General features: G+C 36.6%; 1 protein-coding gene across 2 annotated transcripts in view; it reads right to left on the bottom strand.

The window, feature by feature from the left end:
- Positions 1-892: 892 nt before the first annotated feature.
- Positions 893-23,106, bottom strand: part of LOC128549654 (mRNA-capping enzyme-like) — a 28,368-nt gene continuing 6,154 nt past the window's right edge. For both annotated transcript variants that reach the window (XM_053526800.1, XM_053526801.1), the window contains exons 5-18: positions 22,159-22,247; positions 21,055-21,130; positions 17,138-17,168; positions 16,405-16,513; positions 14,892-14,992; positions 13,858-13,961; positions 13,145-13,246; positions 12,339-12,420; positions 10,418-10,543; positions 9,461-9,625; positions 6,057-6,128; positions 3,476-3,579; positions 1,812-1,878; positions 893-1,050 (exon numbers count right to left, since the gene is read on the bottom strand). In XM_053526800.1, coding sequence (XP_053382775.1) covers positions 913-1,050; positions 1,812-1,878; positions 3,476-3,579; positions 6,057-6,128; positions 9,461-9,625; positions 10,418-10,543; positions 12,339-12,420; positions 13,145-13,246; positions 13,858-13,961; positions 14,892-14,992; positions 16,405-16,513; positions 17,138-17,168; positions 21,055-21,130; positions 22,159-22,247 — 1,366 coding nt within the window. In that variant the 3' untranslated portion in view covers positions 893-912. The remainder of the gene's footprint in view (positions 1,051-1,811; positions 1,879-3,475; positions 3,580-6,056; positions 6,129-9,460; positions 9,626-10,417; positions 10,544-12,338; positions 12,421-13,144; positions 13,247-13,857; positions 13,962-14,891; positions 14,993-16,404; positions 16,514-17,137; positions 17,169-21,054; positions 21,131-22,158; positions 22,248-23,106) is intronic.

Raw genomic sequence — 23,106 nt, 5'->3', positions numbered from 1 at the left:
TTTTTATAAAGTTATGGTAATGGTAAAAGAAAAATTCAGATATAATATAAGAAAGTCATGCATGTATTTAACTATAGATTACTTAGGTAAATACTGAAAAGCAGACTAAACGCTCAAATCTTTGAGCAGGTCATGTTCATAAAATGCAACGTGATAAAGTATAATACATTAAGAATATCAAGCACTGGAGATATAGACGAATACAAAAATACTGAAGAATTTAAATGCTGTGTTTCTTATGGTGCTGTTGGATCATTTCAAGTAATTCATACAAATTATATATAATCCCTAGTTGGTAGATTTGATTCATTACAAATGATTGTCATGTGTTGTTGCTATGAAATAAACAACTAAAATGATTAAATGAAAAACAAACAACCACTAAAATAGTGATTCGATTATAACATGCAATGATTCACAAAAAGTAATGCTAATGCTAATGCACCCTATGTAATGCTAATTTAATGCATAATTTAATGCATTATTTTGACAAAAATGAGTAATGCTAATGCTAATTTAATGCCGATTTTTTCTAAGTAATGCTAATTTAATGCATTACTTTTGCAAGTAATTATTAACAACCCTGCTTACCAACAGCAGTTGAATAATGGTTGGGGAACAACTTATATGTCACTTACCAACAGCAGTTGAATAATGGTTGAGGAACAACTTATATGTCACTTACCAACAGCAGTTGAATAATGGTTGGGGAACAACTTATCTGTCACTTACCAACAGCAGTTGAATAATGGTTGGGGAACAACTTATATGTCACTTACCAACAGCAGTTGAATAATGGTTGGGGAACAACTTATATGTCACTTACCAACAGCAGTTGAATAATGGTTGGGGAACAACTTATATGTCACTTACCAACAGCAGCTGAATAGTAGTTGGGGAACAACTTATATGTCACTTACCAACAGCAGTTGAATAATGGTTGGGGAACGATTTATCTGTCCTCACTCTCATGAACTTCCAGCTATTAATCGAAGGATCAAAGCAACACTCAATAATCTTCTTATCCAATTCTTTCAAATCTTTTGAGAACTGCAAGGAAAATAATTTCAAGTCTCAATAATATAAAAGGTCATCTACATGAATTTTTTTTTTTTTTGCTGATCTTCAATACATAATCTGTTTTGTTTCAGGCACTGGATCCGTAAAGACAATCAGCAATTCCCATCTGATTAACCCTTACCCTGCTAAATTTCTATAGTCCATCTTTCATTTTGGACAGTACCATTAACTGTTAAAAGGGGTGCTTACCAAAAAGATACGGACTGAATGGCGAACAGAGCAGATCATGATCAGATCTACACTGGTCGCAAAAGCAGAATCAACCATGTCCAGCATGGTTTAGGATTAAATACTCTCTGCATACAATTTCTGCATTTCCTGGCTGCTAAGGAAATTTGTTTGCTAATACTGGGTGGCCAAACCATGTGACATTTGGATACTGTACACATGGAGAAAACATCTTGATTCAGGTAATATTTCGCCTATAGATTCCATTTTCCTTATTACTTGACTGATTTTCATAAAATAACATGTGGGAAAGACAGCAAAATGAGCCTCATTACTGCCTAAATAGTTACCCTTGAGCCTGATATTTCCATTCGTACCTTCAATAAGTGAAAGATTTTTAAAACCTTAAACATATTGCATCTAGTCAATCACCATGAATCCAAGGTTTTGACTCGATGGCATTTTGAAAGGAAATGATGTGCACTACATATTGCACTTGACAAACAGGCTTGAAAATGGTATCACATACTTTTTAGTGGCAACCCAAAACGGCAATGCCTTACCTTCATTTCTGAAAATGGTTTATCCAGCCCTGTTACATATAAATATGCTCTCTTAGTTCTTAGCATACTGAAAATAAATATATAACAAAATGATTTAACAAAACTAACTTATATGTAAAGCAAAATCAGAATGACATTACAAGAAAACGTCTGAAGTAAACAAAACTACAATACACTTGTACCATCTGCTATTAACCCTTATCCTGCTAAATTTCTAAAATGGACTGGTCCATCATTCAATTTGGGCATCACTTATTATTCAAAGGGGTATTCACCGAAAATTTATTGACTGAATAGCGAACAGTGCAGACCATGATCAGACTTGTGGCCAAGGCAAAATCACTTGCCATCAGCAGGCTAAAGGTTAAAAAAAAGTGGTAGAGTAGAAGATTCTGCAAGTACTGGTAAGTCTATGGTTAACTCTGACTAAACATAAATATTGTATATTCCCACAAATTTGACCTAAATATTGTTCAACACCTATCTGTAGGTCATGAGTAAGCTATTCTATGCCTACAAGACAGGGTTTGTTCGACATCTATCTGTAGGTCATGAGTAAGCTTTTCTATGCCTACAAGACAGGGTTTGTTCGACATCTATCTGTAGGTCATGAGTAAGCTTTTCTATGCCTACAAGACAGGGTTTGTTTGACATCTATCTGTAGGTCATGAGTAAGCTATTCTATGCCTACAAGACAGGGTTTGTTCGACACCTATCTGTAGGTCATGAGTAAGCTATTCTATGCCTACAAGACAGGGTTTGTTCGACACCTATCTGTAGGTCATGAGTAAGCTATTCTATGCCTACAAGACAGGGTTTGTTCGACACCTATATGTAGGTCATGAGTAAGCTATTCTATGCCTACAAGACAGGGTTTGTTTGACACCTATCTGTAGGTCATGAGTAAGCTATTCTATGCCTACAAGACAGGGTTTGTTCTACATCTTTCTGTTGGTCAAGAGTAAGCTATTCTATCCCTACAAGACAGGATTTGTTCGACATCTATCTGTAGCTCATGAGTAAGCTATTCTATGCCTACAAGACAGGGTTTGTTCTACACCTATCTGTAGGTCATGAATACTTAAGCTATTCTATCCCTACAAGACAGTATATGTTTCACATCTACCTGTAGGTCACTAGTAAGCTATTCTATCCCTACATGACAGGGTATGTTCTACACCAACCTGTTTGTTATGAGTAAGCTATTCTACGCCTACAAGACAGTGTATGTTCTACACCTATCTGTAGGTCAGGAGTAAGATATTATATCTCTACATGACAAGGTATGTTCTACACCAACATGGCAGGGAATGTTCAACATCTACCTGTATATTATGAATATGATATTCTACCTCCAAATGTCAGGGTATGATCTACTCCTACCTACAGGCTATGAGTAGATATCCAATCCCTACTTGACAGGGCATGTTGTACCAATAGATGACAGGTTATGAATATGCCCTCTCAAAATGCCAAATGTTAAATCTAATTTAGCTGTTTAAATCTATGAACTTTTACATACAGGCAGCCGCTCGTCAATTCATTCACAAAAAATTTGCAACAACCAGGTTATTAGCTAACGATGCTGTGACATGAAAGTCACACCTCTGCACATACAATTTCATTATTTTTTATTTATATTAACAATCAAAAACAATTCTTACCCTTCCCCACCTGCATCCAATGTAATCATTAACTTGAAGTCAACAGAATTCAATTCTGGTGGTTTCCATTTTAATACATCTTTACATCGACCAGGGTGATATGGCTGGAAAAATGAAACAATAAAATATATTACCCATATTGCAATTTTTTCTTTATTTTACGAACTTAAGTTAGTTGTCCTATAATGGCAAATGGTGTTTACTGCGCAGTTACGCATTCTTCGTAAAGTATAACGACATTTCCAGGCTGGTACCGAAATCCATACGTTTGTTAGAGCTACAGTTTTTACCGAAGAATTTCGAACAGGAAAATTGCCTTTTGTTATTAAGTGTCCACTACCCTTAAGTAAAGATAAATCAAACTTAAAAGAAACATACACCAAGAGGGACTTTCATTGTCAAGTGGTAAAAGTTACCAATTTCAAATTACCTGTCCCAAACTTGGTAACATATCAATTTGGAGTTGGCTACTCTGATATCAAGATCAAAATAACCAAGACAACACATTCTTACCAATATGTACTTTTGTGTAAGTCTTTATCTATGTTAGACACAAAACATTTTAGTTAGTCTGATCTGGTTTTAACCCTTAGTCTTCTAAAATGGAATGGTCCATCATTCAATTTGGACAGTACCATTTATTATTCAAAGTGGTGTTCAATGAAAATTTACTGACTAAATAGCGAACAGTGCAGCGGATGATCAACCTGCACATCTTGGTCTGCACTAGTCGCAAAGGCAGAATCACTTGCCGCTAGCAGGCTAAAGGTTAAACTCACTTTTCAACAGTATTTCAGTTAGGCAGCATCAGTAAATTAACACTAACCAGTGAAGCAGGATTCAGCAAATGTACCGACTTATTCTACCAAAATGAACTGCCAGTTTTCCATAATAAAATCAGAGAGACTAGATGAGAAAACACTGACTTCTCAAAGTTGCAACAGAATAAGCAACAAGGCAGTCTGAAAGACAGCTAAATCCCCCGCCACTGCTATGGATAGTGAAAGGGTAAACCTTTGATTTTAGCTGTGACCTTGACCTTGAACTGACATGGCTGACTCATGAATTCTGCACAACGTCTTGATGAGGTGATCATTTGACCATAGTTTCATGAAAATCCTTCAAGGGGTTTAGGAGATACAGAGCTGAAACCTCTGACCTTCAGTTGTGACCTTGACCTTGAGTTGACATGGCTGACTAATGAGTTCTTGATGAGGTGATCATTTGACCAAAGTTTGATGAAAATCCTTCAAGGGGTTAAGGAGATACAGAGTGGACACCAAATGGAAGGCTCAAACCTTCGACCCTTAGTTGTGACCTTGACCTTGAGCTGGCATGGTTGACTCATAATTTGTGCACATCGTTCTGATGAGGTAATCATTTGACCCAAGTTTTATAAAATTCCTTCAAGGGGTTTAGGAGATATAGAGCGGACACGAAATGGAAGGCTCAAACCTTTGACCTTCAGTTGTGACCTAGACATTGAGTCGACATGGCTGACTCATAAGTTCTGCACATCGCCTTGATGAGGTGATCATTTGACCCAAGTTTTATAAAATTCCTTCAAGGGGTTTAGGAGATATAGAGCGGACACGAAATGGAAGGCTCAAACCTTTGACCTTCAGTTGTGACCTTGACATTGAGCCGACATGGCTGACTCATAAGTTCTGCACATCGCCTTGATGAGGTGATCGTTTGACCCAAGTTTGATGAAAATCCTTCAAGGGGTTTAGGAGATATAGAGCGGACACAAAATGGAAGGCTCAAACCTTTGACCCTAAGTTGTGACCTTGACCTTGAGCTGGCATGACTGACTCATGGGTTCTGCACATCGTCTTGATGAGGTGATCATTTGACCCAAGTTTTATAAAATTCCTTCAAGGGGTTTAGGAGATATAGAGCGGACACAAAATGGCAGGCTCAAACCTTTGACCTCGAGTTGTGACCTTGACCTTGAACCGACAAGGCTGACTCATGGGTTCTGCACATCGTCTTGATGAGGTGATCATTTGACCAAAGTTTCATGAAAATCCTTCAAGGGGTTTCGGAGATATGGACCGGACACGATTTTGTTACGGACGGAAGGACGGACAGACGGACGGAAGGACAGACGCAGACCATTCCTATAATCCCTCTGCCACGGTGGGGGATTAAAAAGCTCGATTATCAAAAGTTTCATGCAATCTAAACATAAAGAGTGTAAAGAATGTTTGTTCCAGTTTAGCAAATGGAAAGGTTCATACCATTCACTGAAAAACTACCAAATGACATGTTTTGGGTATTATTACTGGACAAGTTAAAATGAATGTAAGACATTCGATGAAGATTTTCCCTTATGTTTTTCTCCAATAAGAAAATCTGAAATTAACCAAATTTCTATAGTAACATTACATCTATATAACAGTATCAAAAATGACAGAAACCTGTATGTCTTACTTTCCATGTTTTTGATATGCTGATTTACTTTTCAATTTGGAATGTAATTTGAGTATGTTCGCAAGGTTTATTTTCACATATTTGTAAAGATCGTGTCCAGCATGTTAAGAGTTAACTGAGTCAAATAATTCATAAAGTTACTCACATCAGGAACAGGTTGAAATATTAAACCATCAACTTCATGGCTGACTTGACTAGCAAAATCTCCATCTAATATCTGAAACAGTAAAATCTTTGGATAGAATTTGAAACAGTAAAAACTTCGACCAGCATACGAAACATTCTAATATGCTTATTTCTGTAAAACATGCTTACACTTAAATGATGTCACGTTAACGTGTGATGATGTTAATGTCTTTGTTGCGGCCAAGAAAGAGCCCTACTATATTTTTACCACTGTTTTAGATAATGGGCATATTAGAATCGAAATAATGTATAGAACAAGGAGCTGCGTTCAATAAATGCTTGATGCCCCCAGTGGCATCCTTGTCGGTAGATTTTGCACCTAAGTCCAAAACAAGGTCAAGGTCAAACTGAAGTCAGAGGATGTTTGGAGATGAAGAATGGTCACAGTTTACATCTGTATTAGTATCAATTCATTCTTTTAAGGGGTACTGATACTAGACGAAACGGTCCCATTTGGTTAACCAAGAGATGGCCCATATAAAGCAACCTAAGTCCAAAACAAGGTCAAGGTCAAACAAGCAAATTCGATGAATTGGTATCCCCCGCCGAAAGGGTTTGTGGTGAGGAATGGCAAAAAGATATATCCGGCAAAAAGTTAAGGATGTTAATAAGAAGCAAATAATTTCATTAGTCAAAATCAATTTAACAGAAAACAAATGTTTAATTAAAGAGTACATAATAAATGTATGATACTTTGATCCTGACTAAAGAATTTAATTTGAATGGGATATGCTTACTGTAATAAGCTTAGCTTTTAAAATTAAATGCAGTTAATTGAAATGTGAGCTTGAAGTTTAACTGAACGAAATGTTGTCTTTGAGTGGTTTGGCACCAGGTGTTGCTGTTTAACATGTACATTTGAACTTAAAAGAGCAGATGTCCTTGAGAGAACACAGGTAAGATATCTTGAACATGGCTGAGGGCAAGGTTTGTGCAGTCACAACTTAACATGTTGAAGGTTTGAACATTAAAAAAAAAAAAAGGAATGGAAATATATATATCTATATATAGATATATGTATATATTTATTTTTTTAGGGGGTGGGGGTGCAGGGGAACGGGAGAGGAAACAAAATTTCACATGTTGATTATAAATATTGATTGAGAAATTAAAAATGAAAAAAAAAAAAAAAAGGTAAAAGGGTGAAGTTGGGCGGGGGGGGGGGGGGGGGGGGGGGGGGGGGGGGGGGGGGGGGGGGGGGGGGGGGGGGGGGGGGGGGGCAGGGAGGATGCATGATCAGTGGTGGGCATGACTGGATGGAGAAGTGAGGTGGGGGAATGGTACAACTTGGAAGGTTTGAAAAAAATCTAAAATAAGAAATGAAAAAAAAAAAAAAAAATTGGGGGGGGGGGGGGGGGGGGGGGGGGGGGGGGGGGGGGGTGTGACCAAGGCAAGTGGGTGACCAGGTGTGGGTGTGCAACTTCACATGTTTATAATAAATGTTCACAGAAAAGAATGAAAGAAATTTAATGAAATTCTGCCAAATGGTAAGTTTGTTATGTACAAATATGTGGATTTTAGACAATTAAAGGGCAGTAACTCTGAAGTTACAAAAAGAAATCCTTACAAAATTGTCTGTGCACAACCACATTATAGTGCTCTAAATTCTGTTAAAGTTTCATAGTTCTAGGTCAAATATGTCAAAAGTTATGATGCAGAAATTGGCATATCTATAGATCTATAGTACCCTATATAGTTAACACTAGAAACTTCTAAGGGCCATAACTCTGGTGTTACTTGGGCAATCTGTCTGAAACTTGATGGGCCCCATAACCTTATAGTGGTGAACATGTATATGAAGTTTGTTTGAAAAAAATCTAAAATAAGGAATGAATTTTTTTTTTATTTTTTTGGGGGGTGGGGGGGGTGTCAGGGGATAAGGGGGGAGGTGTGTGATCAAGGTAAGAGGGTGACCAGGTGTGGGTACACAACTTCACATGTTTACAAAAAATGTTCATGGAAAAGAATGAAAAAAATTTAATGAAATTCTACCAAATGGTAAGTTTGTTATGTACAAATATGTGGATTTTTATACAATTAAAGGGCAATAACTCTTAATTTACAAATAAATCCAAATGAAATTGTGTGTACACAACCACATTATGGTGATCTAAATTCTGTTTAAGTTTCATAGTTCTAGGTCAAATATATCAACAGTTATGATGCAGAAATTGCCATATTTATAGTACCCTATATAGTTAACACTAGAAACTTCTAAGGGCCATAACTCTGGTGTTACTTGGGCAATCTGACTGAAACCTGACGGGCCGCAAGAACTCATTGTGGTGAACATTTATATAATGTTTTAAATAAATATTCTCAACCATTTCCTAGATATGGCTCCGGACGGACGGACGGACGGAAAGACGGAAGGACGGACGGAAAGACGGATGAACGGACGGACAACGCCAAAACTATATCCCTCCGACTTTCGTCGGGGGATAACTAAGGTCAGGTGATGTCTGCAGATGAGGAATGGTCACAGGTTACAACTGCATTAGTATCAAGTCATTCTAGTAAGGGGTACTGATGCTAGACGAAAAGGTCCCATTTGGTTAACAAAGAGATGGCCCATATAAAGCAACCAAAGTCCAAAATGAGGTCAAGGTCAAACTGAGGTCAGGTGATGTCTGAAGATGAGGAATGGTCACAGGTTACATCTGCATTAGAATCAAGTCATTCTAGTAAGGGGTATTGATGCAGATGAAACGGTCCAATTTGGTTAACCTCGTGCGGATGGACGAATGGACAATCACTATATGCCTCCCGCATCAGTAGATGCTGGGGGCATAAAAATTGTGTTTTACTTAAATTAATATACTCAAAATCAGCTATACGTAGGCAGAATAATTTATGCGGACTACACCCTTATGAAATTCTTCTGCGAACATATAACCTCTTTTCGTGTATTAATAACGTTAAAACACATTTTTTATACATTATTTCTTAGGTAAAATCTGCAACTAAGATCTGAAACAGTAACACCTTTGTTTAAATTATTAAACTGTAGGTTTGCCACCTCCCATTATCAGAAACAGTAGTTGAGATGTTTCCAAAATTACTTGATAATCATTTAAACTCATTGCATAAAATTTGGTGGGATTTGGCAAAAACAAGATTAAAGGGGCAATTCTTTGTAAATTTCAAATATTAACACTAAAATTAATCAAAACTTTATTTGTTCAGCAGAAATTAAAATCTTGGGTTTTTACATCCACAAAATCAAGGAAAATGGGTTCCCCAGGAAGAATAACAGATCCATAGAATTTTCTGGTGCTTCAGATATGATTTGAAATTTTTATGTATCAATATATTAATTGTGAGTCAAGAAGGAAGGCAATCCTGAACATGCATAATACATACCTTTCTTGCAGTAACAATGTCCCAGAATGGTTTTACCCGCACACTAAATGGTTCCTTGGTTTTATCCAGCAAACCTTGTTGAATCTTAGAATTTCTAGCACCCACTATTTCTTTATTTATACACAGCATCCTGGTATTGAAATCAGTTTTCCCAACTTCTTGACCCTGTAGTAAACATAAACAAAGAACATGCTGGGAAACAGTCACTGAAGAAAACTAAAGGAGTTTTAAGATATACTAGGCCCATCTTTGGCTGAAATGAGCTGCACCATGAGAAAACCAACATAGTGGCTTTGTGACCAGCATGGATCCAGACCAGCCTGCACATCTGCACAGTCTGGTCTGGATCCATGCTGGTCACAAAGCCACTATGCTGGTTTTCTCATGGCGCGGCTCAAATATATTATCATTAGATATCATTTAATTCTAGGAAATCCTCATCAAATATATTGTACTTGGTTAAATTTATAAAATACTCTGTATGCAGAACTGAAATCAAGATTAAATGTTATCTAGTAAAGGCTTCCGGTTTTTTAGAGGCATTACATACTCATATAGTGTTAACACTTATACGTGTAGTATTTTAATCCTAACATACAGTACAGTTTATATACACAAACGTTTATTCTATGTTTATACAGGTACTGTAATCCTTGCCAGCTGAACTAACTGGGAAAAGTAATCACTGCCAGCTGAACTAATTGGGAAAAGTAATCCTTGCCAGCTGAACTAACCGGGAAAAGTAATCTTTGCCAGCTGAACAAACTGGATAAAGTAATCCTTGCCAGTTGAACTAATGGGGAAAGTCATCTTTGCAAGTTGAACTAAGTTGGAGAATTAATCCTTGCAAGTTGAACAAGCTAGGAAAAGTAATTCCTGTCAGCTGAAGTAACTAGGAATATTAATCCTTCCCAGATGAGTTAAGTGGGAAAAGTAATCCAAATAGTTATATCTTACCTCAAATCTGACAATATCATATACAAGGAATCTAGGAACATTTTTCCCATTAACTGTATCAAGAATCATTTCTCCATCTAGTAAAGTGTCTGCTATATGTGCATTCAGATCTTTTCTACGAGGAAACTGAAAAGTAAGCAAACAAAAATGTTTTCTTTATTTCTGTCAGTGTACAGAGACATCAAAATTACTGGTGTTCTTGAATCAAGTTTATTCTAACTTATTTCAGCTTATGCATGCCAGCTTAGCACAACATGGAGAGTGCAAATCTATGGATTTCTTGCATACGGAGTTTGATCCAAATGTAAGGCATGACATGTGTTCTCTGTGAAGTTTTGATATTAAAGAGATTTTGTCTGAATTCATCTGTCTTCCAACTCTGATCCATGTGGAAAAGTTGGCAGTTACTAGGGGAAAGCAGGTAAGTGTAAGTTCAAAATTCTGGAACACTGCTTAGATTACCTGCCCTACCTTACATAACTGAAATACTGTTGAAAAATGGGGCTACACCCAAAACAAATAAGTATGTTTTAACTTGGTTCTGAAGATGTTTGAAGCATAACACTTTTGAGACAACTTCCCGGCAAAAGGGTATCTAAGGTAGGTGGGTTAATCAAAAGCATTTCTTTCTGTTTTGTTTTTATTTGGTTTAAAGTCTTACCAACACAGTTTAGGTCAGATATGTGCACTGTTTCAGGCAAGGGCAGGCACACCGACCTTCTATAAGCCAGAAAGATAGCTTCCTAAAACAAGAATTCTACATTACAAGTGAAGTTTCGAACCCATATTGAAATGACTGTGATGGGCAAACAATTTAGTTAGCCACTTCAACCACTCCACCAAAAAATGGATATTTTGTCCAGTCCTAAGTCAGGAGAAAAATTTGTCAAATGGTGAACTTCACATTTTATTAGTGGGGGAAGATCCCAGGTACCTCGTCGGAAATATCTGGTTAGGCATGAGTAGGCACATAATGTAATGATGGTTCGACAATGACATTGCATACTTGTAAGCTAGGTACATGGATAACTGTGTAACCTCTCTACTACACGTACAATACCTATAGGTTAGGCGCACATAAGACTGTATCTCTGTCTAACATATGCAATGCCTGGAAGTAGCGTATATGGAATACTGTATTATCTCTGTCTAACATATACAATACCTGTAAGTTAGGCACATGAAATACTGTATTATCTCTGTCTAACATATACAATACCTGTAAGTTAGGCACATGAAATACTGTATTATCTCTGTCTAACATATACAATACCTGTAAGTTAGGCACATGAAATACTGTATTATCTCTGTCTAACATATACAATACCTGTAAGTGAGGCACATGAAATACTGTATTATCTCTGTCTAACATATACAATACCTGTAAGTGAGGCACATGAAATACTGTATTATCTCTGTCTAACATATACAATACCTGTAAGTTAGGCACACGGAATACTGTATTATCTCTGTCTAACATATACAATACCTGTAAGTTAGGCACACGGAATACTGTATTATCTCTGTCTAACATATACAATACCTGTAAGTTAGGCACACGGAATACTGTATTATCTCTGTCTAACATATACAATACCTGTAAGTTAGGCACACGGAATACTGTATTATCTCTGTCTAACATATACAATACCTGTAAGTTAGGCACACGGAATACTGTATTATCTCTGTCTAACATATACAATACCTGTAAGTTAGGCACATGGAATACTGTATTATCTCTGTCTAACATATACAATACCTGTAAGTTAGGCACACTGAATACTGTATTATCTCTGTCTAACATATACAATACCTGTAAGTTAGGCACATCGAATACTGTATTATCTCTGTCTAACATATACAATACCTGTAAGTTAGGCGCATGGAATACTGTATTATCTCTGTCTAACATATACAATACCTGTAAGTTAGGCACATGGAATACTGTATTATCTCTGTCTAACATATACACATGATCTTTTCCATCTATCAGCATTAGAAACCTGTGGAACATTAGAAAAATAATTACTCTCATATCAATTAGACAAACTGAGAAATACCGGTCTACTCCAATGTCATTTAAATCTTGATATACTTTTTGTTGAATATCCAATATTTTTATCTTGGTTATATCATTAAGATTTTGTAAACTTCGCAGTTTTAGATAAAAAATCTACTTCAGTGTCTTCTAGTATAGTTCTTGACAGCTTCTGTAGTTTACAATGTTGCCCTGGTCTATGCTTTTGTAAAATGCCAATCTTTTGTGTGCTTTTTTAAAAACCTGCCCCGATCTGTGCTTTGTAAAAACCTGCTCTTGTCTGTGGTTTTGTTAAATTAATAATAATATGTATTTCAACTTCATCAACTGGAACAAGATTGTTCTGCATAAATAGGAATTACCATACATGTAATATCATCCAGATTTTCTGTAGCATTTAACCCTTATCATGCTGGACAAGATTGGTTCTGCCTTTGTGACTAGTGTAGATCTTGATCAGCCTGAACATCTGTGCAGTCTGATCAAGATCTGCACTGTTTGCCATTCAGTCAGTATCTTTTTGGTAAGCATCCCTTTTAACAGTTAATGGTACTGTTCAAATTGAAAGATGGACAAGTTCATTATAGAAAAATATGCTACACCAAAGTGGCACAAGTATACAGTAATTAGCCAAAAATATTATGGGGAGATTCAATGCCTAAGAGAACTGGTACCGACAAGGAACCAACCTGGTGCCATCAGCTTTCCAGCTACATTTGTATTGTTTTTTCCGTAGGTAGTCAAGGTTTGCAATATCCATAGAAACCGGCTGAGATCCTGGAAAACCTGACCTGAATATAAGGATATATTTCATGTTTGATTCCACAGTTTTCAAATAAATAAACTTTCAAATGAATCTATGCTGTACTTTTAAATTCAAATTTACAAAATAACAGAGTTTTTTTGCTGGAAATGAATATGATATTTTTACAATATATTTATCTCAATCAAAATAATATCCCATTCTGTAGAAGTAACAACTTACACAAAAGACTTGCTGAGAACCAATAACATCAAAAGGAGAACATATATCTTGGTGGAGTCATCAAGGAGTTATGTCATCAAGCAACTTCCTAGCTTTTAACTGCGGAGGAAGACTCTAGGTATTACTCAAGGCGTTTTTATGGCATGAACAGACACAAAGGTTAAATCACAGACCTGCAAGTCAGTCGAGTGGCTTCTAGACCTGATGACACAAACGGGGCTCAAACCCACAGAACTGACAGGCAAGTGACTGAAAAACAGTGAGAGAAACCACTCTGCCAACGAGGCCTTCCTCTAGATTGGTACACAGGAATTCCTTCCCTCATTTCATTTGACCAGTGCGATAAAAGCTGAATTTGACCTTCTGAGCCAACAGCTGCCTCTGAAATGCAAAAGTGCTTGCAAGAAATACACATACCCTTTCCATTCACACATCTCCTGAGCTTTTCGTTGAACATTTCCCAATCTAGGTTGCTCTGTCACCTGCTTCACACTTGTAACACCATCAACAAACTTTGCATTCTGGAATTGTAAGTAAAAGGTTATTTATACGCTTAACCTTTAACCTGCTGGTGGCAAGTAATTCTGCCTTTGCGACCAGTGCAGACCAAGATCAGCCTGCACGTCCAGGCAGGCTGATCATGGTCTGCACTGTTCGTTATTCAGTCAGTAAGTTTTCAGTGAACACCCCTTTAAATATTAAGTGATGCTGTCCAAATTGGAAGATGGACAAGTTCATTATAGGAATTTAGCAGGGTAAGGGTTAAGAAATGATATACCCTAAACACTGTTTAGGCTAAATAGAGATATGCTGTTGAATGAAATCACTGTTTGGAGTTCTGATGCAAAGGAATTGTATTATGATGGTGCAGCCCTAGAGATATAATACAAGTGTAATACATATCTGAACAACAAATAATGATTTTATTTAACAGAAAATTAGTGTCCGAGATATATTATTTTGATTCTTACATGATATCATGTAACAGTTTAATAAAACACACGGTTTGTCCTTTTTACTTAATTAGGAAACTAAATTGTGTTGGGTTATAACAAAACATAATATTATGGCCCAAAATGGATAATTCACAAAGAAATGACATCAGTGTAATGCAGACATTCCCCTGCATTTCATGGATATTTCACGACGCTGAGGGACAATATATTCAATTACTTGTTTTTACACATTTTATGCTAGAATACTGTCAGAGGATGTTCATTTTGTGTTATAATATATTTAGAATCCTTCAGGATACGTTGTAAACCTCGCCCTTATAGGCTCGGCCACCAACCAATCCCTCTCGATTCTGCAGATGTCATATAAGGAAAAAACATGTGCTATCCCTATAAAATTTGCAATTAGGCTTACCAATAAATCACAACAACAAAATTTTAGGTCAAATACCAACTTTTAAGCAACATATAGCCTAAAAAAAATGAAAAGACAATCACCTTTTTCACAACCTCTTTCTTAAATCTTTTTCGCTTCCCATTCTGATCTGACCCGTCTTCAGCTATCATATTCCCATCATCATCTATACCATCTTCTGACTCTGTAAATAATTTTATGTTACAGTAGAGTTTCAAATAAATTCTCTTTTTACATAAAATCATAAAATAATCTGGCGAGTCTCTCTATATGGAACTTTCTCCAACGTAGTCTCCTTTGACAATATGTGTGGTACTTGTCAATTATACTATCATTATATCAAGCACAAAACACATTTCATCATGCTAAAAATTGGTGTAAAGTTTTACTGGAATCCTTTGAATGATTTCAAAATTATAGCGGAAAAAAAATTCAGACGGATAAATTAAACTAGTGTAAAGATAGACATATCATTATTGATACTATATGCCTCCTTTTGGATTCACAGAAAAAACATAAATCTAAAACATGACCAGTTTACTGTAAAAGCACATCTTTCACTGGGTCAAAATCTTGCACATTTGATATTGTATGTTTGTGAGGTTTAATATTTGCGAAACTGTAAAAATTTGAATTTGAATTATACTATGGTGAATATTTATGCGATAATTAATTTTCTCGAGATGTAGGGCCCCGTGAATATAGCAAAAACAAAAGCTGTCACTTACGGTGACAAATGCCCCCGCAGCACCTTGACCTTTGACCTGGTGACCCCAAAGTCAGTAGGGGTGGTGTACTCAATAAGTACTATCAGCATGTGAAGTTTGAAGGTCCTGAATGAAGTGGTTTGCATGTAAAGTGCCTTCATGCAAAAAGTTAACGTTGGCCCCTGTGACCTTGACCTTCGACCTGGTGACCCCAAAGTCAGTAGAGTTGGTGTACTCATAAAGCACTATCAGCATGTAAAGTTTGAAGGTCCTGGGTGAAGTGGTTTGCGAGTAAAGTGCCTTCATGCAAAAAGTTAACGTTGGCCCCTGTGACCTTGATCTTCGACCTGGTGACCCCAAAGTCAGTAGGGGTGGTGTACTCAATAAGTACTATCAGCATGTGAAGTTTGAAGGTCGTGGGTGCAGTGGTTCGGGAGTAAAGTGCCTTCATGCAAAAAGTTAACGTTGGCCCCTGTGACCTTGACCTTCGACCTGGTGACCCCAAAGTCAGTAGGGGTGGTGTACTCAATAAGCACTATCAGCATGTGAAAATTGAAGGTCGTGGGTGCAGTGGTTCGCGAGTAAAGTGCCTTCATGCAAAAAGTTAACGTTGGCCCCTGTGACCTTGACTTCGACCTGGTGACCCCAAAGTCAGTAGGGGTGGTGTACTCAATAAGTACTATCAGCATGTGAAGTTTGAAGGTCGTGGGTGCAGTGGTTCGGGAGTAAAGTGCCTTCATGCAAAAAGTTAATGCTGTGACTAACGAACGAACGAACGAACTAACAGACGGACAGTTGAAAACTAATATGCCTCCCTTCGGGGGCATAATTAAACCCTCATGAAAATTTCTGCTTTTACAGTACTTAGTACTACTACAATTAAACTTACCATCACACCAGCCAGGTAATGGAGGGGCAGCAGGTGTGTCGTCTATATCACCATAGCGTAGAAATAACTCTTGCAAATAATCCTGTTTGTATATACCTGGTGGTCGTGCCTGAAATAGGTATTGCTATTTTCAAATGAAACTGACTGAAAGGCTTGTTTAGCACTCGTACTATGCTGGTTCTATACAATGTGCTTAATATCATCTTTTAAATTGGAATTCATGTTTACTTACTGGTGTGAAGTTCTAAGTACAATGTAATATTACAAAAAAAAATATCGCAAGAAATAATAAATTTCAGCAAAAAGTATACATTAATATATTTTCATAAATATATTTTGAGCCGTGCCATGGGAAAACCAACATAGTGGCTTTGTGACCAGCATGGATCCAGACCAGCCTGTGCATCCGCGCAGTCTGGTCAGGATCCATGCTGTTCGCTAACAGTTTCTCTAATTCCAATAGGCGTTCAAAGCGAACAGCATGGATCCTGACCAGACTGCACCGATGCGTAGGCTGGTCTGGATCAATGCTGGTCACAAACCCACTATGTTGGTTTTCTCATGGCACGGCTCATATGTACTGTTTAATACCTCGATGAAATCTTTGGAAAGAAAAGACGTCTATAAATTTCTTTTATTCCAATTAAATGATTTTTAAGTACAAAATCCTGTTCACAGCAACATGCAGAACTAGGTCTTCAAAATGGCATTGCTTTTGAAAAGATGAACATACCTGAGCATATAACTGCACTGCAGCTTCAACACTGCAAAAAACAACAACATATTATAGTAGGACAGAACAACCTTACAACAATAATAGTTTTGGCAGTTCTTATAAAACTTGACAGCTTTCACTGAATGTGATTTAAACCTTATTCTTGCATAAAAACTACTTTTTTCACTGGATCCGCCCATGTATTAATGGGAGAAAAATCGTGTGCAAACAAGGTAATTCACGTGCTCTTAATACCAGATTTTTATCTTTGAAATGCTTTCCCAGGGACATATATGTAATTCTGCGCAGATTGACATCTGGTATCTGCGTCTTGTTTCTTTCATAAAAACCTCTTCTTGAAGCATTAAAAATGCAATCTAAACCATAGAATGTTTTACTGTATCAGTAACTAACGCCAAATGCGCTGCCCCAAACATTGTTTGTACTCGTTTCTTCCCTTGTTTACTCCCCTTATAGAATTCAGCGTCAATTCAGATTTTGTAGACAACCGTGAATATTAAAGAATCGCGTGTTTACCTGTGCGATTCTTTGTTTTTAGGAATCATATTTATGACTTTGGTAAGAATCAGTCGGTATGTTTTTATCTAATTTCTCAAAGAATTTATATAAAAAGCTTGGAAGCTTGACACTACGTTCGTACTCATCCGTACTCCAACTGTGTGTCCCTACTAAATGTAACTCGAATGTAAAGTTATTATTCTTGAAATTGTGATCGAGTCCACCAAATTGTGAAATGATATGAACAATTATTGGTAATTTTATGTTTGTAATAATGAGAGATAAAAAAATCGGTTAAAAACCTCCAGGATGTGCATTTGATTGTGTTGTTTATTTCCAGGCCCTGGATACGGATATTTAAAACATGTTTACCGTTTCCAAGAACAACAGGAATGGTAAATAAACAAGAGCTGTCGGAGGACAGCAACGCTCGACTATTCAACAGCCTTGTCAATTGAATGAATACAAGTTGAACAAGAGCACCGCCTTGCGGGTGCTGACGCTCATCTGATTTTTTTTGTGTAATAGAAATATTGTCCTGCCCATGATTTTCTAAGTCTAAAAAGGGTCATCATTCTTGCAAAAAGCAGGATAGAGTTATGTTTCTTGATGTTCAGTGTCCACTTATGATGGTGAAAAATTGTTGCAAGTTTTAAAGCAACAGCTTTGATAGTTTATGAAAAAAGTTGACTTAAACATAATACTCAACCAAGAAAATGATTTTCTAAGTCCAAAAGGGGCAATAATTATTGCAAAAAGCAGGATGGAGTTATGTTGCTTGCTGTACAGGGTCAGCTTATGATGGTCAACAAGTGTTGCAAGTTTCAAAGCAATAGCTTTGATAGTTTAAGAGAAAAAGTTGACCTAAACATAAAAACTTAACCAAGAAATCTGATATTTCTAAGTCCAAAAGGGGCCATAAATCTTGCAAAAAGCAGGATGGAGTTATGTTTCTTGCTGTACAGGGTCAACTTATGATGGTGAACAAGTGTTGCAAGTTTTAAAGCAATAGCTTTGATAGTTTAGGATAAAAGCTGACCTAAACATAAAACTTAACCAAGAAAACTGATTTTCTAAGTCCAAAAGGGGCAATAAATCTTGCAAAAAGCAAGATGGAGTTATGTTTCTTGATGTACAGGGTCTGCTTATGATGGTGAACAAGTATTTTAAGTTTCAAAGCAATAGCTTTGATAGTTTAGGAGAAAAGTTGACCTAAACATAAAACTTAACCAAGAAATCTGATATTTTCTAAGTACAAAAGGGGCCATAAATCTTGCAAAAAGCAAGATGGAGTTATGTTTCTTGCTGTACTGGGTCAGCTTATGATGGTGAACAAGTATTCCAAGTTTCAAAGCAATAGCTTTGATAGTTTAGGAGAAAAGCTGACCTAAACATAAAACTTAACCAGGCAACGCCGACGCCGACGCCGACAACCGCTCAAGTGATGACAATAACTCATCATTTTTTTTCAAAAAATCAGATGAGCTAAAAAGGGGCATAATTTTGTAAAATGCAAAGTAGAGGTATTGAACCTCTGTACTGCATGTCATATCATGACAGTGAACAAGTGTGTGAAGTTTCAATCCTTTCCAATTTGTGGATACTGAGATACCAGCTTACATACAAAAACTTAACAAAAAAGTGCTAAGTCAAAGGGGCATAATTTTGTAAAAATGCCAAGTAGAGTTATGGGACCTTCACAGTGCATGTTAGATCATGACAGTGAACAAGTGTGTGAAGTTTCAATCCATTCCAATTAGTGGATACTGAGATATCAGATTACATACAAAAATTTAACCAAAAACTGCTAAGTCGAAAAAGGGGCATAATTTTGAAAAAAAAGAGAGTAGAGTTATGGGACTTGCTTAGTGCATGTCAAATCATGATAGTGAACAAGTATGTTAAGTTTCAATCCATTCCCATTAGTAACTACTGAGATACCAGCTTACATACAAAACCTTAACCAAAAATTTCTAAGTCGAAAAAGGGGCATAATTTTGTAAAAAAGCAAAACAGAGTTATGGAACCTGTGCAATGTAGATCAGTTCATCACAGTGAATAAGTGTGTGAAGTTTCAATCCATTCCCACAAGTGGTTACTGAGTTACCAGCTTACATACAAAACCTTAACCAAAAATTTCTAAGTCGAAAAAGGGGCATAATTTTGTAAAAAAGCAAAATAGAGTTATGGAACCTTTGCAATGTAAGTCAGTTTGTCACAGTCAATAAGTGAGTGAAGTTTCAATCCATTCCCACAAGTGGTTACTGAGATACCAGCTTACATACAAAACCTTAACCAAAATCGGGACGCGGACGCGGACGCAGACGCCGACGCCGACGCATGGGCGAGTGCAATAGCTCACTATTCTATGAATAGTCGAGCTAAAAATGTACCAGAATCGTCAAGTCATCACATATGAAAACAATACATAAATCGTTGTGAAATATTTTTTTATGCAAGAATAGCGACAATACACGTTTGTTTTGTGTATTAACGTCTGCAGAAGCCCTTGGGATATGTTTGTGACCTCGACCTTCGGTCTCGGTCACAAACTATCCCGCGGGCTTCTGCGACGTTAATACACAAAAAAGCGTGTATTATCCCTACACTACAACTCAGACAGAAAAAGGACCTTAACTCTGCAATGCTTGATAAAACCTGCAAAACAAATTGTTACCTACAAAGTTCTACACTTTAGTAATGGTAATCATAATTATGTATAAAGTTCCATTTGAATTCATTCATAAGAGTCAGAGTTAATTGTGCCAAAATGTTTAACTGTATGACCAGGCAACAGACCAAATCACTATGATTATTTAACCTTTACCCTGCTAAATTTTTAAAATGGACAGGTCCATCATTCAATCTGGGCAGTACCATTTATTATTCAAAGGAGTGTTCACTGGAAATTTACTGACTGAATAGCAAACATTGCAGACCTGCCTGCACATCTGTGACTTTGGTCTGCACTGGTCACAAAGGCAAAATCACTTGAAGCCAGCAGGCTAAAGGTGAATAAATCACTGGTAACAATATTTCCTCAACTCAACAAGAGCTGTTTGTAAAACACATAAGCTCCCCATTATGGCCTGTCCCATTTTCAGTCACAAGATCAGTACTATATTGCCCTTAGGCCTTCTGACCCCAAAACAATCAGGGACATCTCTTGACCACAGGCAATCATACTATGAAGTTTTACAACAGTAGGCCAAAGCAGTTAGTAGTACCGGTAAATGAACTGAAACTGTTATCAATGACACGGTCATATAATGCATGCACTTCATTTAAATATATATATGAATTTGAGATTTATTAGAAAATGTTTAAAATGAAAAGCAAGATAAAGTCCATTTCAGTTTTCCAGTAATATGCAGCTTTATGTTAGATGGCAGAATCTATAACTGTTATGACCGTACCTCCAATCCAGCTGTTCTATGATATATGATATGATAAGAAATCCTGTTCTGTTAAAACCATGTGTACAATGCACTCCTGGAAAGTGGAAAACATGTACTAGTATGTTTTTAAACATTGTCTATGAACATAATTTAAACATTACTGGAAACTGTATATCATTACAACATAACTTGAGTAATAACTTTAACCCTTGCCTTGTTAAGTTTCTATAATGAAATTGTCCATCTTCCAATTTGGACAGTAAAGGGGTGCTTACCAAAAAGATACTGGCTGAATAGTGAACAGTGCAGATCATGATCAGATTGAACGTATGTGCAGGCTGATCACCAACTACACTGGTCGCGAAGGCAGAATCAATCGTGTCCAGCATGGTAAGGGTTAAGATAGGAATAGATTAATAATTATAGCGGGCTAACTTTTACAAATTTTGTGTTTGCATAAATCAACAAGATTAAATTTAAATGAAGAAAAAAAATTCCCATTAGATTTATCTTTGAAATTCACAAAAAAGTGTCCCCAGAAAATAGGTCTGCTTTCTGAAACCACAACATTAAATGAATTTAATGTATCTGATATGAAATCAAGCTGCTAGGGCAATACAAAACTTGATTTTAATGTCCTGTAACATATTTCATGTCCGTGTTTTGTTTGATTTTCTTTGCTTTGTTTTTACTTAACATCACATAATCATATTGCAACTTTTGATGTTGAAAGAAGACTCAAGACGCCTTTACGCACATAACTGCATGCTTAGCTGGGCAAATGGGTAGAACCACCGACCTTCCATAAGCCTGCTTGAAGCAATTCACATGCAATAATTCTACACCTAAGCAATGCCATAAGAGGGCAAGTGATATGAAGTCACAAAGGTTACATGGCTTCATTCTAGCTTTTATTGTAGAAGACCCTAGGAGTCCCTCTGGATTTTTTCTCAGGCACAGAGTTGTACCACCAACCTTTTGTATACCACCTGGATGGCATCCGCAAAAGATGACACTAGCGGGGATCAAACCTAAAGATCAGGGGCAGTTGAGTTTAAATCAGCAGCATTATCCACTCAACCATGCAGGACACTACATCCGAGTTTTACTGAAGACATATACCTATAATTTCCAGAGGTTTCTGGTTGATAAATCTTGCACACAGCTGTATAAAGGCCTCAGTTTGTTCTCTGGATGGGGTTTCTCCATGTCTGAAACATACAGTTTGAAAATCATGTAATTTTAACATTCTCGTTAAAAAGAAATCTTGGGCGAATTATTGTCTGTTGATTTTAATAAATTTGGACAATTATGCTCAATGCTCATTTACTATTAATGTTAACTGTAAAAAAATATATCTGTGTGAATTTCGTAGTTGTCAATAAAAAACAGTAACTAAATTTCATCAATTAAGAAATCTTCCTATTTTTTTAGTCTTAGCAATTTAAAATCCGCAGATTTACGTCTCCTACAGATGGCCATTTTTGCCGAATCCACAAAACTTAATGATGAGAAAATTAAATAATTTTCACCCAGTTTCTAAGATCCAGAACTGTCAATAGAAAATTTAATGAACTACAGCAGTTTTAATTAATGCATTGGCCTTGAAATAAATTTTAACTTAATTTATCTCTTAATGCCTATTAATTAATAACTGAAGGCAACTACACCTTTTCAAGTAGCTTTTTTACAGCAAAAAAAGTTGAATATTTGTGTCTACTTTAACTCACTGTTTACTGTGGAATCATTTTATTTAATGGGTATGAAAATTTGCAGATCTGGCCAAAAAAAACTATTCCAAAGGGTGATGGATGTCACGTGTGAATTTCACGTTCTGAACATAAAATGAATTGGAATTCACTTGCCTTTAGCCTAAGTTATTTTGCCTTTGAGACCAGTGCAGACTAAGATCAGCCTGCACGTACGTGAAAGTGACCACTGGCACAAACCTTACAATAATACTTTTACAATTTATCCTAATAACTAAGCAAAACTATCATGTAGAAGGGAGTAAACAGATACAGAGCTTTTCAAATACTGGAGACATTCAATACTCTTTTTGCTTTTTAA

This window comes from Mercenaria mercenaria, chromosome 16 (genome assembly GCF_021730395.1).
Source record: "Mercenaria mercenaria strain notata chromosome 16, MADL_Memer_1, whole genome shotgun sequence".
Taxonomy (NCBI): domain Eukaryota; kingdom Metazoa; phylum Mollusca; class Bivalvia; order Venerida; family Veneridae; genus Mercenaria; species Mercenaria mercenaria.
This window is presented reverse-complemented; position numbering and strand designations above follow the sequence as displayed.